This window comes from Dreissena polymorpha, chromosome 9 (assembly GCF_020536995.1).
Source record: "Dreissena polymorpha isolate Duluth1 chromosome 9, UMN_Dpol_1.0, whole genome shotgun sequence".
In the NCBI taxonomy this organism is placed as follows: domain Eukaryota; kingdom Metazoa; phylum Mollusca; class Bivalvia; order Myida; family Dreissenidae; genus Dreissena; species Dreissena polymorpha.
The window spans coordinates 2073111-2086142 of record NC_068363.1 but is presented as its reverse complement, the minus strand read 5'-3'; the positions used below and the strand labels follow the sequence as shown (position 1 = coordinate 2086142).

The 13032-nt window shown below is 36.5% G+C and overlaps 1 protein-coding gene across 1 annotated transcript in view; it reads right to left on the bottom strand.

Annotated features, from left to right (window-relative positions):
* LOC127844225 (short transient receptor potential channel 4-associated protein-like) overlaps positions 1-13032 on the bottom strand; it is a 59609-nt gene that overhangs the window by 26231 nt on the left and 20346 nt on the right. Inside the window, exons 6-10 of the mRNA XM_052374287.1 lie at positions 12441-12600; positions 8050-8160; positions 7212-7274; positions 5357-5419; positions 3851-3973 (exon numbers count right to left, since the gene is read on the bottom strand). Coding sequence (XP_052230247.1) covers positions 3851-3973; positions 5357-5419; positions 7212-7274; positions 8050-8160; positions 12441-12600 — 520 coding nt within the window. The remainder of the gene's footprint in view (positions 1-3850; positions 3974-5356; positions 5420-7211; positions 7275-8049; positions 8161-12440; positions 12601-13032) is intronic.

Below are 13032 nucleotides of genomic sequence, written 5' to 3'. Positions count from 1 at the left end.
GATGTGGGAAAACAGGGCTTAATGCATGTGCGTAGTGTTGTCCCAGATAAGCCTGTGCAGTCCACACATGCTAATTATGGACAGAACTTTCTGCTTGCCCTGGATTTTTGTTTAGAAGAGACTTCTTTAAATGAAAATTTTTATTAAAGTGGAAAGTGTTATCCCTGATTAGCCAGTGCATACTACACAGGCTAATCTAGGTAATAAAATCTGTGTTCATATGAATAAAGTCAAGTTTTTACCTTTATGAGGCTCATTGAAATCAGCAGTTAAACCAAGCAAGCCCAATTGGTATATTCTTAATCAAAATAAAAAGACAATTATACAAACAAGAGGGCCATGATGGCTCTGAATCGCTCACCTGACTAACCAAAAACAATCCCAACCCATTTTTCATCAAGATAAACATTCTGACCAAATTTTATAAAGATTGGATAAAAACTGTGAATTCTATTGTCTACACAAGGTTTTTCTAATATTTGACCTATTGACCTAGTTTTTGACCCCAGGTGACCCATATACAATCCCAACACAGATTTCATCAAGATAAACATTCTGATCAAATTTTATAGAGATTGGATGAAAACTGTGACCTCTATTGTCTACACAAGGTTTTTCTATTATTTGACCTAGTGACCTAGTGTTTGACCCCAGATGACCAAAATACAATACCAACCCAGATTTCATCAAGACAAACATTCTGACCAAATTTCATGAAGATTGGATGAAAACTGTGACCTCTATTGTCTACAAAAGGTCTTTCTATTATTTGACCTAGTTACCTAGTTTTTGACCCCAGATGACCCAAATACAATCCCAATCCAGATTTCACCAAGATAAACATTCTGACCAAATTTCATAAAGATTGGATGAAAACTGCGACCTTTATTGTCTATACAAGGTTTTTCTATTATTTCACCTAGTGACCTAGTTTTTGACCTAGTGACCTAGTTTTTGACCCCAGATGACCCAAATACAATCCCAACCCAGATTTCATCAAGATAAACATTCTGACCAAATTTCATTAAGATTGGATGAAAACTGTGACCTCTACTGTCTACACAGACAAATTATTGACGGACGCACGCACGCACACACGCACACACACACAACGGACGCCGGACATCACACGGTCACATAAGCTCACCATGTCACTTCGTGACAGGTGAGCTAAAAAGACTATGTGAAAACAAGAACCTTTGCTAACCCACTTCAAAATGTACAATGTAGGGTTCGTGGGGTTGACTAATTTTGATCATTGCATTTAAAAACAAGAGCACCGCCTTGCGGGTGCAGACCGCTCATCTATTTTCTTTTTAAAGGTGAAGGGACTCTCATTTTCAATCACAAAGGAGGGAGGGGTGGAGTGAAGAGCGGTGCATTGCGTGGGGGTGTGGACATTTATTACATTTTCTTCCAAAAATGCGAAAAAAAGGAAAAAAAAAATCGGGGGGGGGGGGGGGGGGGGGGGTGGGGGGGGGTGGGGGGGGGTGGGGGGTGGGGGGACGGGGGGATTCTTGGGTGCGATGGTTGGACGGTATTTCAAACATAAAATAATAAAAAATAAATATTTGTGTTTTTTAACCGTTTCATAAAAAAAAATTGGGGGGGGGGTGAGGTGGGGGGTATAGTGTGAGGGTGTGGTGGTAATTTGTGAGATGATCTTAAAAAAAAAAAAACTAGGGGGGGGGGATTCGGGTGGGGGGAGGGGGGGGTGGGGGGGATTCTTGGGTGCGATGGTTGGACGGTATTTCAAACATAAAATAATCAAAATAAATAGTTTTGTTTTTTAACCGTTTAAAAAAAAAATTGGGGAGGGGGTGGGGTGGGGGGGGTATAGTGTGAGGGTGTGGTGGTCATTTGTGAGATGATCTTAAAAAAAAAAAAAAAAAAAAAAAAAAAATTGTGTGGGGGGGTTCGGGGGGGGCACGGGCGATGGTTTGGGTGGAGTCTATTGTGGTATGTCAGGTAAGAGTAGTTTTGTCAAAGTATCAATCAAATCTAATCATAAATAAAGAAGTTATGGCAATTTTAGAGAAATTTAATAATTTGACCTTGAGAGTCAAGGTCATTCAAAGGTCAAGGTAAAATTCAACTTGCCAGGTACAGTAACCTCATGATAGCATGAAAGTATTTGAAGTTTGAAAGCAATAGCCTTGATACTTAAGAAGTAAAGTGGATCGAAACACAAAATTTAACCATATATTCAAAGTTACTCAGTCAAAAAAGGGCCATAATTCCGTAAAAATGACATCCAGAGTTATGCAACTTGTCCTTTTACTGTACCCTTATGATAGTTTGCGAGTGTTCCAAGTTTGAAAGCAATATCTATGATACTTTAGGGGTAAAGTGGACCAAAACACAAAACTTAACCAAACTTGCAATTTTCTAAGTATAAAGGGCCCATAATTCCATCCAAATGCCAGTCAGAGTTACATAACTTTGCCTGCACAGTCCCCTTACGGTAGTTAGTAAGTGTTGCAAGTATGAAAGCAATAGCTTTGATACTTAAGGAATAAAATGGAACACAAAACTTAACCAAAATTTTCAATTTTCTAAGTATAAAAAGGGCACATAATTCTGTCAAAATGCACGCCAGAGTTATCTAACTTTGCCTGCCCAGTCCCCTCATGATAGTAAGTAAGTGTACCAAGTTTGAATGCAATAGCATTGATACTTTCTGAAAAAAGTGGACCTAAACGCAAAACTTAACCAAAATTTTCAATTTTCTAAGTATAAAAAGGGCACATAATTCAGTCAAAATGCACGCCAGAGTTATCTAACTTTGCCTGCCCAGTCCCCTCATGATAGTAAGTAAGTGTACCAAGTTTGAATGCAATAGCATTGATACTTTCTGAGAAAAGTGGACCTAAACGCAAAACTTAACCGGACGCCGACGCCGACGCAGACGCCGACGCCGACGCCGACGCCAAGGTGATGACAATAGCTCATAATTTTTTTTCAAAAAATAGATGAGCTAAAAACCCTGAAAACTGTCAATCCTAAGTCTGATAAAATACTGTGATAATCTTCAAGACTTGCAAATGAAGTATAACACAAAATCAATATTTCCTGGTAACTAAGATAATTTAGAAACATATTAATGATTGAAGCCTAACCTCAGCAGATTTTGACCAAAAAAAATTTTTATAGTTCATTTAACACCAGAAGGTGCAGTAATAAGCAGTTGCTAATAACAACAGTCCCTTAAATTTGAGGACAACACATAAGTGTCCAAGAAAAAAATGCCCTTCATAAAAATTGTTTGTTAACAACAAAATTTGGCAGCCATGTTCAATTCTTTATAAATCTAAGCCTGTTTGACTGATTTTCTTATCTCTGTGATTCAGGAAACACTGCAGGGGAGAAAATACCCTACCAAACCTTGTATCTAAAAAACTTCATTTTTATAGTAAAAACCTATTGTTGAGAAATTTCTCATAAAAATGGATGAAAATGCTAGACAGGACGTGTGGGGACAAATCTTGCTGTTCAAAACAGTTGCAAAAATTTGTATAACATTTTTTATCCTTACCATAAACAACAACTAATTTTAAAGTAAACCTATTTATTTTACCTTGATATCATTGAAAGCCTAAGGCTTATAATATTTTAACGCTACTGTCTGTTTCTTAAGTGAAATCAGTACTTTTTGTCTTTGGGGGAGGTTGAAAGAACACTCCCTTAGAAGGGATTGGACCCATGACCTGGCTGCTAGACAAACACCTTATCTACTACACCATGGCGACCATTCATATATTGTATTCTACTGAATATCATTTCCCCACATAACACCCACAAACATGCCCATCTCGTCTTACCGCCCACAAACATGCCCATCTCGTCTTACCGCCCACAAACATGTCCATCTCGTCCTCCACAGGGTTGTCACACTGCTCCTCTGCCATCTGGTTCTCTATCCACTCCATCCAGCAGTCCAGCTCACTCTGCATGCCTGGGTATCGGGGCGTGTCTGAAACATAATATAAAATGTAAGCTGTGTTCTGGGCAAACTGGTCTTAAGGCACAGGCAAATCTGGGACAACACTTTCTGCCTAAACTGGAGTTTAACTAAGAATATACTTCCTTTAACAGAAAAAAAACATAGAAGATTAAAGTATGGACATATGAGCAGCACTATTGGAAAAATATGCTTAATGCAAGTATCTTCCCATATTACAGTGCCCCAGATAATTTTTGGGGAAAAGGTTTTTTTCACCCATTGTATTTGAATAATAACACGATTTTATTCCTTAAATAGGGTGAAATATGTTATAAAAAATGCATACCGCACAATGAATTCCAATGAACCGTTTCCCATTCAGAAGCAAAGAGAAAATGGCTATGTGCAAACAGCATAAAACCAGAACAGCCTGTGAGTATATCGCAGTTAGTTCAGGTTTTATGCTGTTTGCTGCTCATCAATGTCTTAGGGTTGGAAATGAAGCCTTTCAAACTTGAGTATATTAAGATAGGACTAAAATTTTAATTTGATTTTCTAAAAGAGTTCAAATGCATCTAAGTCCGTTTCTGAGTGGTAAGAGTTAAGTCAGACCAAAATGTATGTAGGCCGTGGTTAAAAATGTAGTAAGACGCTTTATTTATTCTAAAATCTAGTCAGAAGAGCGTTTGAATAACTTCGATTGTTTTCTCATCCAGGTGCTTGCTATCGAATTTTTGACTGAATAAAAGCATCACCCCGTTAGAGCATATTTTCTAAACACAATATATCAAAAAAGTGAAAGCATTTGAGATCCAGTCTCTTGTATTGTACGCATCAAATTTAAAGGATATGCGTCAAAGTCAAAACGGTTGAGCATTCAATATGCATCACATTGTTTTTCTTTGTGTTTCTAAACATTTAAATTGGGTGAAATACGCAGATACAAAGTTTATCTGGGTCTCTGAGATTAGCCTGTGCAGGCCACACAGTCTGGGACAAATCATTTTGCTTGTATGCTATTAATTTTTTTTTAAGTAAGTCTATTTTTAGCAAAAATTCAGTACAGACAGAAAGAGTCATCCCAGAGTAGCCTGTGCTGAGTCTATAGGCTAATCTGGGATGACACATCACACACATGCATTAAGCCCAGTTTTACCAGAAAGGCAGGTTCTCTCGTAAAATTGAAGCAAGTCACTATTTCAACAAGAATTGGTATTTAAGTTACCATCTTCAAAACCAGAAATAAACAATCAGATCTGGTCACAATAAAGGTCTTAATTTTAATAGCTTTGAGATTTTAATTGATGTTACATTTTCTGTTTGGCCTTAAAAAATCTGACAGGTGTTCAAACTTTAAACATACAAAAATATAACTTTCATTACTAAGATTGATTGCATATTTGAATGACTTACATTGTTTGGACACAGCCAGGTTCACAAGTCTTGGAAGAAGTTCTGGTATACTAAGAAGCAATTCTACAAACAGAGACAGGCTTGATAGGACATTCTATGCTAAAGCTTAAAACACAGCAGAATGTAAAATTAAACAAATTGTAATAATCATGAGAGACAGATGGATGGCGACAGACAGCAGTTGTCATACAGAATGTCGAGCTTTTCTCCTTTTATTCTATATATCAACCAATTTTTTACATGGCAATAATGTGTAAAGCCTTTAAAAGAAGATCATCTGAAGAAATAAATTAATAAATGGCTATTGCAATATATATATGTGGATTTCTGAACAATATAATGAGTATATACCAGCAGTAGCAAAACAGTTATAATGCCAGGGCTTTTTCTAGCCATTTTGGGAAATGGAATCTAGTAAAATTGGGATTTTTAAATTGATAAAATGGCAAATTTGATAATTTTTGTAATTTTTAATCGTCAAAATGAACAAAATCTGGAATTTTTTATCAACAAATATTGACACATCAGGTTTTTTCCCGGGAAAAAATCATATAAATTATAGTTATATACTTTGTGAGATGTTTATAAAATAAAAATTCAGATATAGTAATCTAAAGACACTTCTTTCTTATAACAAACAAGGGCTGTTTGTAAAACATGCATGCCCCCCATATGGGCTGTCAGTTGTAGTGGCAGCCATTGTGTGAATACGTTTTTTGTCACTGTGACCTTGACCTTTGACCTAGTGACCTGAAAATCATAAGGGGTTATCTGCCAGTCATGATCAATGTACCTATGTAGTTTCATGATCCTAGGCCTAATTATTCTTGAGTTATCATCAGGAAACCATTTAACTGTTTTGAGTCACTGTGACCTTGACCTTTGACCTAGTGACCTGAAAATTAATAGGGGTCATCTGCCAGTCATGATCAATGTACCTATGAAATTTCATGATCCTAGGCGTAAGCATTCTTGAGTTATCATCCAGAAACCATTTTACTATTTCGAGTCACTGTGACCTTGACCTTTGACCTAGTGACCTGAAAATCAATAGGGGTCATCTGCCAGTCATGATCAATGTTCCTATTAAGTTTCATGATCCTAGGCGTAAGCATTCATGAGTAATCATCCGGAAACCATTTTACTGTTTCGAGTCACTGTGACCTTGACCTTTGACCTAGTGACCTGAAAATAAATAGGGTCATCTGCCAGTCATGATCAATGTTCCTATGAAGTTTCATGATCCTAGGCGTAAGCATTCTTGAGTTATTATCCGGAAACCATTTTACTATTTCGAGTCACTGTGACCTTGATCTTTGACCTATAACCAGAAAATCAATAGGGGTCATCTGCCAGTCATGATCAATGTTCCTATTAAGTTTCATGATCCTAGGCGTAAGCATTCTTGAGTTATCATCCGAAAACCATTTTACTATTTCCAGTCACTGTGACCTTGACCTATGACCTAGTGACCTGAAAACCAATAGGGGTCATCTGCCAGTCATGATTAATGTACCTATGAAGTTTCATGATCCTAGACCTAAGTGTTCTTGAGTTATCATCCGGAAACAATCTGGTGGATGGACCGACCGACCGACATGTGCAAAACACTATACCCCCTCTTCTTCGCAGGGTGGCATAATAAATTAACTTTTTTTTTTTTTTAATTGGGAATGTTTTTGCAATTTCGGTTTGGGAACAGGTCCGTTTTACGGCCTTTCATCATAGTAGAAAACCCCCTGAATGCACTTCATTTATCCAAGTACAAAACATACAAAACAGTTAAATGAAACATTTAAAGAACAAATACAAACAAAAAAATAATGTTACTTTAACGTTTCAGAAAACAACTTACCTTGATTAATATCACGAACGTTTATAAAACCTTTACTTCTTTTTTGTTTGTTTTGAGCAAATACTGAAATAAAAAACCTTTAAAGTATTAGCACAAAAATGCTTAATAAAAGTACCATTTAGACCAAAATAAATCCTAGACCAATTTAGGTTTCTGGCCAGACATTTACGATACAAAAATAATAAGCATGTATTGGAAAGCATGTTTATTACTACATACAAATAGAGAAATAATGCTTTGAAACAAATTAACATGACATTGGTAAATTCAAATGATTTGATATACATATGCCTTGATTTTTTTTGTAACAAATTACCATTGCAATTAGCCTGATTCTCAAAGGCAAAAGGTTTTGAAATTTTTCTAATGATGCAAGTAGTTTACCTACTGAAATGTTCAGTTAATTGGTTACATTTTTTGGAAAAGATAAACCTGAATTTTTTTTAATGTTTTTTTTATGGAATAAATCGTACAATTATACTTTGTGAGCGCAACATACTGTCAACTTACAATAGCGTCTAGTAGTTATTAATGCCATAAACTTTGTCGTTTTGACAATGTATTTAACTGATATTTTTCTAACAATTCGAAGTTTGTTATATTTGTTATAATATTCAAATTAAATTTTTTCTAATTTCCTGCTTTATCATGCTTATATTTATACCATAAAACCCACTGGCAGCAAATTTAAAAGCATAACAGAAATCACTGATACGTCAACAGTCTACAAATAACAAGCATTCATTCCTCCTTCGGATAGGAAACAATATTTCTAAAAGAACTTAACACTAAACCAAAAAAAAAAGATATAAAATATTACTTGACCATCGTAACTTACATGATGATTTGTTGTCGTATATATCAAGATCTGAGATGGCCACAGCCAATATTCTACAGAAGTTTGCCAACTGTTCATCTTGTAGACACTGTATAAGGGTCTGAATATTTTCTGTGTAACACAAATGCATAATATTCAGTACATGTTTATGACAGCAATTTCAATTTTAAAGCTATAAAATGTTGTTTAAAATCTACATGCAAGAACAAATGTCATTTTTTTAACATAACTTACAATAATTCTATATGTTTCCTGTAAAACACAAATGCATAATAGTGTTTAATCTAGAAGGGCAGAGGGGCATGGCGCATGACTGAAACAAGAGGGCCTGGAAGGCCCAAAGTCCCTCACCGGAGATAACAAGATATTATTGGGATAAATCTTCTGACCAAGTTTCACAAAGATCGGAAAATAAATGTGGCCTCTAGAGTGTTAACAAGGTTTTACTAAAGCCATATAAGGAAAAATGCCCCGCCCCCTGGCAGCCATGTTTTTCAACCAACCGGCATCATTTTTGAACTCGTCCAAGATATTATCGGGATGAATCTTCTGACAAAGTTTCATTAAGATTGGACAGTAAATGTGGCCTCTAGAGTGTTAACAAGATTTTACTATAGTCATATATATAGCCATATAAGGAAAAATGCACCGCCCCTTGGAAGCCATTTTTTTCAAGCAAACATAATTATTTTCAAACACATCCAAGATATCATTGAGACCAATCTTCAGACCAAATTTCATGAAGATTGGACAATAAATGTGGCCTCTAGAGTGTTAACAAGGTTTTACTATAGCCATATAAGGAAAAATGCCTCACCCCTGGTTGCCATGTTTTTAAAGCAACCAAAACATCCAAGATATCATTGGGACAAATCTTCTGACCAAGTCTCATGATGATCGGAAATGTGACCTCCAGAGTGTTAACAAGGTTTTACTATAGCCATAAGGAAAATAGCCCCGCCCCGTGGTGGCCATGTTTTTCAACCAACCGACATCATTTTTGAACTCTTCCAAGATATTATTGGGATGAATCGTCTGACTGAGTTTCATGAAGATCAAACTATAAATGTGGCCTCTAGAGTGTTAACAAGATTTAACTATAGCCTTATATAGCCATATAAGGAAAACTGCCCCGCCCCTTGGCGGCCATGTTTTTCAAGCAAACATAACTATTTTCGAACTCATCCAAGATATCATTAAGACAAATCTTCTGACTAAATTTCATCAAGATTGGACAATAAATGTGGCCTCTAGAGTGTTAACAAGGTTTTACTATAGCCATATAAGGAAAAATTCCCAGCCCCCTGGCGGCCATGTTTTTCAACCAACCGGCATCATTTTCGAACTTGTCCAAGATATTATTAGGATGAATCTTCTGACAAAGTTTCATTAAGATTGGACAATAAATGTGGCCTCTAGAGTATTAACAAGATTTTACTATAGTCATATATATAGCCATATAAGGAAAAATGCACCGCCCCTTGGCAGCCATGTTTTTCAAGCAAAGGTTACCATTTCTGAACTCATCCAAGATATCAGTGGGACAAATCTTCTGAGCAAGTTTCATGAAGATCGGAAAATAAATGTGGCCTCAAGAGTGTTAATAAGGTTTTACTATAGCCATATAAGAAAAAATGAGCCGCCGCTGGCGGCCATGTTTTTCAACCAACCGACATTATTTTCCAACTCATCCACGATATTATTGGGATGAATCTTCTGACCAAGTTTTATGAGGATCGGACAATAAATGTGGCCTCTAGAGTGTAAACAAGATTTTGCTATAGCCATATTTAGCCATATAAGGAAAAATGCCCCGCCCCTTGGCAGCCATGTTTTTCAAGCAAACGTCACCATTTTCGAACTCATCCAAGATATCATTGAAACCAATCTTCTGACCAAATTTCATGAAGATTGGACAATAAATGTGGCCTCTAGAGAGTGAACAAGGCAAATGTTGACGTCGCAAGACGGACAAAAGGCGATCACAATAGCTCACCATGAGCACGTTGTGCTCAGGTGAGCTAAAAAGGCATTTTGCACGGCGATTCTCTTACAAAGGGCACATTGGGTGTTTTCAACCTGTTGAAACTTTTAATCGCAGCTTAAAACTTGGATTTATACATTTTAAATGTTATTTTCGTGAAAAATTCACGCAACTGTATTCTTAAAATACACAGCTATTGTGTTGACACGTGCATTTATAATTATATTTTTTGGAAAACATTCAAATCGAATGCATAACACAAAAATGTGGTGATCATGACAGCTCTAAAATGAAATTAAACTTTCCAGATGTTTATGACTAGCGTGCATCAGATTTGCGCAATGAGGTCACATTCATATTAAACAATCTCGTCTTTTTTCGAATGAAAAGGTTAAATGAACCAGAGATGTATACAAACACACGTGTTTGTATACGGCCCTGAATTAACTAAATAACATGTGTTTCGTAGTGCCTTTAATAAATGCCACTTTTTAACTATATATCTTGCCTGCATTCATTAATAAATGATACATTGAACAAAGAAAGTTTCAAACAGCCTGAAATATCCGCGTGTTTCTCGTGACAATGCAGGGCTTTTTTTCCTTATTTATGAGTGGCCGTGGAAGGCCATTTCACAATTTTGAAAAGGACAATTCACAAACCTAACATGGCCGTGAATTTTTACAAAATGGGCCAATTTTCACAATTTTAATAATTTCACGATTCGGTTTTTCACAATTTTAAGAAGTTCGCGACTCAATTTTTCACAATTTTGAAAAGTTTGCGACTCAATTTGTCACAATTTTGAAAAGATTGCAACTCATTTTTTACAATTTTGAAAAGTTTGCAACTCATTTTTTCACAAAGTAAGGGGGCCAGGGCCGCTTCACAAAATCAGGAAAAAAAGCCCTGCAATGAGAGTCAAACGAACGGCGATACATGTTTATGTAGGTTTGCCACTCATGGACCAGGTTGAAATTAAATAACAACAAAAAATGCTATACATGTAAATAAAAGTTCTTTAAAATCGGCGAGGATTTGACTTGTAATAGACACTGTCACTTTTATCAAAACTCGGCTAATCTCTGAGTAATAGCAATCTTTACCATTACGGCCCTTGTGTCTTACGAATATTCTGATATGAACAAAAGATTTCAGATCATTTTAGTTTGAATAACAATACGTAACTTCATTGATTTAGGTAAATTTTATTTGTACCTCATGTAAGTGAGCCAAAAAAAAACAGTCATACGCGAGGACTGAATAACAACTATTGCTGGTTTATTTCAGCTAAATAGTCTGCGCCAGAAGTTTTGGTCGTCGTTGTTTGTCATTTAGAAACCTGACTATCATTAATTCGTCGACACAAAACCCGCGCCGTTTTCTAAAGAACAAACTCCCTTTTCTGATTGGCTTCCTTTGAAAATGCCGCTTAGCTAATGAAAATGATATATGCATCACAAAAATGCCTGGCGGAGTTAAAATGTCTTATTTGGAGCTAATACCATCTCGCGCAATTAACTGCTACAGGATGATTATTGATTTCTTCAGCACTTTTTGGGTAATAGGCCCTCTTTTATTGCGTCATACGCAGTCATGCATTAATATGCGCGTCTTGGGGACACCGAGATAACACGCGATTGCAAAAGCAGATAAGACTTGATACATATGGATCTAGATAAAAGGGCACGTGGCGCTAATTGGCTTTGAAAAGGGCAGTGTGGCGCTCCGAAAAGGGGCATGGCGGGGCGCCACGCTGATTAGGCCTGGAAAAAACACTACATAATAATTATGTCAATGTTAACCCATTTATGCCTAGCGTCTAGAAAAAAGGCTTTTGCAAACAGCATAGACCCAGATGAGACGCCGCATGATGCGGCGTCTCATCAGGGTTTGCGCTGTTTGATTTTGGAGATAAATTGATCCAATTTAGAAGGATGGGACATTCCACTAGGCTTAAATGGGTTAATAATAATGTCAATGTTAATGAAAGCAATCTTAATTCAAAGCTTTAACATCTTGTTCTATGCCGCTGTACCAGGAAAGATGCCTGTGTTTGAACATTACTTAAAGTGATTCTTGAAACAATCTTCCTAACATTGCCCCAGTTATTGAATTTCAAACAACTATCTCAGCCCCAAAACTGTTTACTTTTGTGTGTTATGTGTAAATGAGTGTTTATGATTTATCATAATATACGCCTATCTTCCAGATTGTATTTCTTGGTTATTTATGATGAGTGTTGGTAGTAGAGAGGGAGGGGCAGGTCTGTTGCATTAATATTTGTAAAGCGGTTGCAGTTATATTTTAAAAGTATTTTAGTTGCAACATGCTTTTTTTACATTTATTTTACAAGAAGGTGAAGTGTCACAATTTCTTAGAAAAAAAGCCACTAATGCACACTCACTGATTTTGTTCAGATCGAGGAGTATCTTCTTAGACTGCAGCATATCCTCAATAAGTTGGCAGGCGTTTATGAAGGTCTTCTGATGGGCGAGCAGGGTAAACATGTAACTCAACACGTCCTCCTGATCCATTATGCACATTGTCACCTGGTCTCCAACCGTCTAAACAGAAATTGAAAGAGTCGGTATGTGCTCAATTTTTTAGAAAATTTGTTTGGAATGTTAAATAAATAATCATAAGAACATCTGGAATCAGTGGAGTGATAGTACTATCACTATTATACTTATATCCAAAACCGCTACAAGCATGTCTACCATTGTGCCGTGACAGCATCACCTGTTACCTGAAGGACAAAGCACATTCTCTTATAAACTTAACGAATTCCCAACAGAAACAGAACTACTTTTCTGGCTGGCGACTTGAGTAGTTGCACTTGTGCTACCTCTTAGTCTTGCTAAATCAACTTTATGTTTGCATCCGTGAAGCACAGCACAGTAACGCGCTTGTTGATTGGATGACTTAAGTAATAAGCAGCCAATCGCGCGCGTCATAATTACAGGTAAAGATAAAACCTACACCTTTCCGTATCAAAA